Raw genomic sequence first — 5,635 nt, 5'->3', positions numbered from 1 at the left:
AACCGCTCCGCGTGCCATTCATGCCTCAGACCACGAAGGTCAGGTGTTTTCTTCTGATGAGGATGTTCAAATGCTCGTTAGCTCTAACGGGGGGTGGAGTGAAAAGTTTTGAAACGTCGCCTGAACTTCAAGGTTTTCCCGATTCTATCCTGTTTTGGATGTGCACCTTCTAGGAGGAATTTACTCTACACACATCTGGTAACCAACCAGCTGTACGAAGATATTTGAGTATCGATTTTTGTTTTGCTTTAATGCCAGCTGACAGGGTTACACAGGCTCTCAAAGGCAAACCTCTTATTCTGGAGCACAGTGACTATCCTCTGAGGCTGGCATCCCTGCAACAATAAATCAAAGGGCAGCATGCAGCCCCTGTCCTGCAGTCATGCATTGGGCTGATTTACTGGGGGCCAGGCTGTGGTTTCTTTTTTTAATGCCACCCTATAGCTTCTGCATTTAAGGGAAATGCATATACTAGATTCATTTCTCTCACAGTTCCTTAAATACTCCTTTCACTCTTCAGAAAGTATCTGCTTAGGCAGAGGTTAATGAAGCATTTACTAGCACCCGACAGTGCTGGGATAGTGCTGCTGTTCTGCTTACCAAAGCAAGGTGCTTTCTGCAAGACTGGTGCTCAGCTTTCAGAGACAGTATTGCAGGATGAGGAGCAGGCTCCTTTGCGGTCTTTCTGTGGAAGCTGCAGCTGCATTGTGCCAGTTTGACTTAGTGCTGCTGCATCAAAACAGAGAGAGCTCTTCACGCTGTGATGTGCCAGCAACACCCGGAACAGCAGGTTTGGCCATTCCAGGGGAATACATTAATCAAAAAGTTACTGGTCGTAGCCACATCACGCTCCACTCGGAGCTGCGCTGAATTCTTGGGGAATGTCACATTGCAAGTAGCTGCCCAGGCCAGCACCCGAGAGCCTCTGCAGTAACCACCTTGTGCAGAAGTGATGTCATGACGGGAGTTGCATGCCCCTATCACTCAGAAGGCCTTGGATGACTGCCTGAAAATCAAGATTTATATGTGACGTTTTGCACAGGCAAAGTATTCAGGGCCAAGTGCAAACCCCTGGCATCCAGAGGTACGTGATTTTTCTCTCACATCTTAGTACGGATCAGTTTGTAAGGAGATGCAAAATGTAACAGACAGAGAGGGCACCTCGTTTCTATGGCAACAACACTTAAGACACATCATATTAAAGATGATGTCAGTGCCACGTCCTGTTCGGTTTTGATTGCTTTAGGACACTGAGTTTTTGACACAGTTGATGTAGCTGTTGAATACCTGCAGGAGAACCCCAGACACACGGCAACCCTGCCACTGCAGGCTCTTCACAAATCCAGATCCCAGGAACTGAAGAACCTGCTCCAGTTACACAGCAAGCAAAAAGGGGAAAAGCCTTTCAAAGTAGCCCAAATCAAACAGCAAACGCGGCACTGCTTCATAGGTTTTGCATCTAAATTGCTCTGGGGAAAGAACGTGTTTTCCAGCACATCCAACCTCTCACCTTCTCCATTTCTGGAAGAAGATATCCCCACACATCAGTGTTCACCTTATCGTAAATACAGATTACACTCTTCAAGCTAATTTGTAAAACAAGGGTCTAATGGCTTGTGAACTAGACAGCAGATGAAAGACTAGCACATGAAAATGCCTGCAGGCACACCACCTTCCTGTGCCTCAGTTTCCCCATAAGGGTATAAAGGAACTGAACTTCTTTTGGCAATTTCTGGTTGAAATGCACTGCAGAAAAAAAATATTCTATGAATAGTTGAGTTGAATGGGAGATTTAGAAAAAAAAAAAATCTCCAAAAAGCCCGCTTCCACTTTTCATCATCAGATCTCCTTGGCCATAAAGGCTACAAGGTGATACTGAGATGGTGAGGCCAAAATAGGTCTTTCCCCTTAGAAGCAATGAGCAGAACGAAGACCTCTCTGCACCAGTGCAGAACTGTCAAAATGACGGATTACTCCATTTCAGTGACCACACAAAGCTGCTCAAGTCAATCAAAATTAATGATTCTGCAAATATGTCCTTTACAGTTGCTGCTGCTTCTCGTCATACAGCGAAGTACTTTTTAAAACTTTCTTATAGCACAGCTACTTAAATCCTTGTTACCTGATACCTCATCATGAAGAGAACTAGCTAATAAAAACAAAGTACATCATTCTTCAATCAGAATCACGCTGTCCAGTATTGCTGTCCCTGGGTCTATCAATATTTTATAGCTTGTGTCTCCCCTCACAAAATTCAGCACAAAATGGAAATTCATCATGTCACGAGATTCTTTCACACCCATGAAAGTCCTTTACACTGCTGTTGCTCAGCCAGATGCTGACTTAGAATAGAAAAACATGTTGAAAAATAATTAAAACAGGACCTGAAGGAACACCATAAGCTTACTAATCCATTTGCTTCCTTTTCTGACATAACAATAAAACTGTTCAGCAATAAGGAAGATTCACATGCATAGGAAACTGATCTTTTTTCAGCTGTAGAACTTCCTGCAAAGAGAAGTAAGAGATCACTGAACTCATAATCAAGTAAGTAGCTTTGTCCTGGCGCTAGTTTTTGTACACGGTCACCGAGGATCTGCACGTGCAGCCTTTCTTTCAGATCTCTGTGCCCTTACACTCCTCTTCAGAGGGTGGGATGAGAACAGCTGCCTTCGCACTTGACGGAAGCCAAAGGTAACATGACTGAAAAAAGGCAAACTGTCCTTGGGTCCTTGCAGCAGAACGCTGCCTAGAGGAGGAGACTCGGGCTCCTGGCAGGAGGAACTGGCTTTCATTGTTTCCTACCCCATTCACGGAAACAGGTCTGTGTGCTCAGCCTTGGAACGCTCTGCCTGTGCGTTCCCAGTAAACAGGACTGCCACAAAGCAGCCCCTGCTCTGCCCACAGCACTTCCTCCCGAACACACACCGAACTCGAGAGCCGGTGAAGCACTCTGGTCCAGAGAGGTACCAGCCTTACAATTTATATAGTGTGAACTTTGGCAGCGAGTTACACTAGCTCAGTAAACCAGGAAAAGAAAACAAACCCAAAACAACCTGCTTCTGCCTCATTCCAAAGTCAGCTCTGGAAAAGAACAAAGTAAAGCACAAGGGAAATCACATGCCAATCCTGCCCTTGCTTTTACTGTCTTTCCCAGTTGTTACCAGACAGATTTCCAAGCAGCAGCGTAAAAGAATCCCTTGCATAGCCTGCAACGATCTATAAATCAGTGTGTCCAAACAAGAAGTGTTCCCATATACTGCACCCAAAACCTGCCAGCGCTCTCAGAGCCAGAGGGTTTCAGTAGGTTTGCACCTCTCTGACTTCACGCTCCTCCTCTGAGCAGCCAAATAACCTGGTGGCAGATTTCAGCAAAGCTGGAGGAAGCTGAGGAGAAGCTGCAGCAGAGCGGAGCTTGTGCTGCTGGCAGGCTGGGAGCGCCCAGCCCTGGCTGCTGCTGCGATGCAACTCCTCCTCCCGCTGCTGCTCAGGAGCTCTCGCCTGGAGCCGGGAACCGCACACGGCTGAGCTCGCAAGTGTGAGTATGGCTCTGAGAAGGAGAAGCTGGAGGTCAGGAACTCCTGCAGACCTGGGAGCTGACACATGTTCTAGGAGCCTTCTACTTTCCCAACCCTTCACCTGCGGTAAGGACAGAGCAGACACAGCTCGGAGGCGCTCGCAGCTGGAAGGATCTCTTCTTGGATTCTGCTGCTGTTAACAGAGCTCTGCGGACCTACTCATATCCACAGAGGAAAATTCTTTGAAGCAGCAAGATACTTTTCGGAGTGGGGAGTGGAAGGAGGCAGTTTTTCCCCTCCTTCCCTGCTTGGGAGAAAGGAGTTGCCCAACGTGGTCATGAGACTTTTCTATACTTCCCAAAGCAGGCTCCTGAAGTTATGACACTGCACCACTGAGAGTCCCGGGTAGTGTAGTCCAGAACAGCCCCCCAGCAGCACCCCCCGAGTGCAGACAACCCGGGAGGCTCAGGAGATGGAGAATGAGGTTGGCAAATCAGTGGACAATCAAATGGACAAATACATGTAATAATTTGAAAGTTTTCTTTATCTGTCTTTGCTTTTACTCTGCTTCCTTTTCCCCCGATTCATCGTGTATTTCTATTGATTTAGCTGCGCTGTTAATTCTTTCTTACCTTCCCCTCCTTGATTCAGAGTTACAATAATGGGGAAATCAGAAAGTCAAATGGATATTGTGGAAAAATCAACAAAATCTGGGAAGAAATCCTGGAGCTTTGTGGCAATCGGTCTGGCTGTCTTGCTGCTCCTCATGACTTGTGCAGTGGTCGCCCTGGTGATCCTGTATGCCAGCAGCAGAGGTAAGGAATTGTGAATAATTCTCCTCTTCCCTCTGCAAACAACATACTAGTCTTTTTTTTCAGAGCTAAATGAAAACAGAAATACAGGGAGACAGCAAGGTCACCTCTGGGAGGGACGTGGCTATCTCTGCCCTGTTCCAAGCTCATACACAGAGGGGATTATATTGGATTTTACTTCGTTCTTAAATTACGTGATATAAGATTCTATGTTTTTAATTAATTCTATGCATTTTATTGAATTCAGCATTGTTTTGACAAAGGTAAAAAAAATGTTGCAGTATTTTAGAGGGGAAGGTGCGTGTCTGCATCTGAGTGTAAGGCTTGACATTTCCTTATTTTATGGAAGCCTGAGACGAGAGTCACTATTGCCAGGGGTTGTAAAGCAACAGCTGCTTAGCAGATCTAAAGGGGAGATGGCTAATTACAGTGGGAAGGCTTTAAGAGAAAACAGGGGCCAGCATGCTGCTGAGGAAAGGGAGAATTAATATTACATCAGGCAATGTGATCTCCAGGTGAAATTTGGTTCAGTGTCTCCGTGCAAATGTCCTGCCAGGAACCTGGCAGTGAGGCTTGTTACTCTGAGGTGCTTTACCTGCCTGTGCTAACAGCAGAGCACGCCTGCTCTCAAAGCAAAGTGTTTCCACTGGCACACCAAATGCAAAGTTCTACGTAAAAAGCAATCGACACGACTGGTACCAGCACCTGCCTCACGTTTGTCACTGCCTTGATTGCCTCGTGGATTCAGAGCTTTGCTAAAATGCTAGAGAGAAAACTCGGACGTATGAGTAGCAAGACCTTGCTTTCTCCTCCCCTTGTCTCTGCATCCCCTGCCTGCAGGGAACTGCTTTCCTCAGCACTTGGAAGTAAAACACTGCACAACGCTACCAGCACTTGAACGTTACCAGCATTAGTTCCAGTGTTAGATGAAATCTGAGTATTTGGGTTTCATAAGACTCATCAGAAAGGTGTTCATATTTCTTCTGTTAGCTCAGGAGACAGGAGAAAAGAAATTCCCCAGAGCTAGCTCCTAGGGTAAGAGCTTCTGAATCACAATCTGAGCTATGCAGAATTTTGTGGCTTGCACACCTAAGGGTTTGAGGAATCTGCTCTACGTCTTGCTGCTTCGGTTCAGGCAAGTCAGAATGCAGGTACTAATAATATCTGTCCAAATGATGGCCTGTCTTCCAAACCCAGGGGAAGAGCCTGCGCGTGGAAAGCACATTTCTTTGATGGAAGCCTTATCTGAGAAAGCAGTTCCAAAATGTGTCTTGCAGGCTTGTATCAGCACTTGAGCTCTCCTGG

The 5,635-nt window shown here is 46.3% G+C and overlaps 1 protein-coding gene across 2 annotated transcripts in view; it reads left to right on the top strand.

Moving 5' to 3' along the window:
• Positions 1-3,990: 3,990 nt before the first annotated feature.
• The window catches only part of MMEL1 (membrane metallo-endopeptidase-like 1), a 23,809-nt gene continuing 22,164 nt past the window's right edge, over positions 3,991-5,635 (top strand). Inside the window, exons 1-2 of one of the 2 annotated variants that reach the window (XM_010139276.1) lie at positions 3,991-4,040; positions 4,170-4,333. In XM_010139276.1, the coding sequence (XP_010137578.1) occupies positions 3,991-4,040; positions 4,170-4,333 (214 nt within the window). Of the gene's footprint in view, positions 4,041-4,169; positions 4,334-5,635 lie in introns of those variants that run through there. The other variant, XM_010139277.1, reaches the window with a different exon arrangement.

Source organism: Buceros rhinoceros, unplaced genomic scaffold (genome assembly GCF_000710305.1).
Source record: "Buceros rhinoceros silvestris isolate BGI_N320 unplaced genomic scaffold, ASM71030v1 scaffold6967, whole genome shotgun sequence".
NCBI classification, from domain to species: domain Eukaryota; kingdom Metazoa; phylum Chordata; class Aves; order Bucerotiformes; family Bucerotidae; genus Buceros; species Buceros rhinoceros.
The sequence above is the reverse complement of the archived record's forward strand: the minus strand, read 5'-3'. Positions and strand labels throughout refer to the sequence as shown.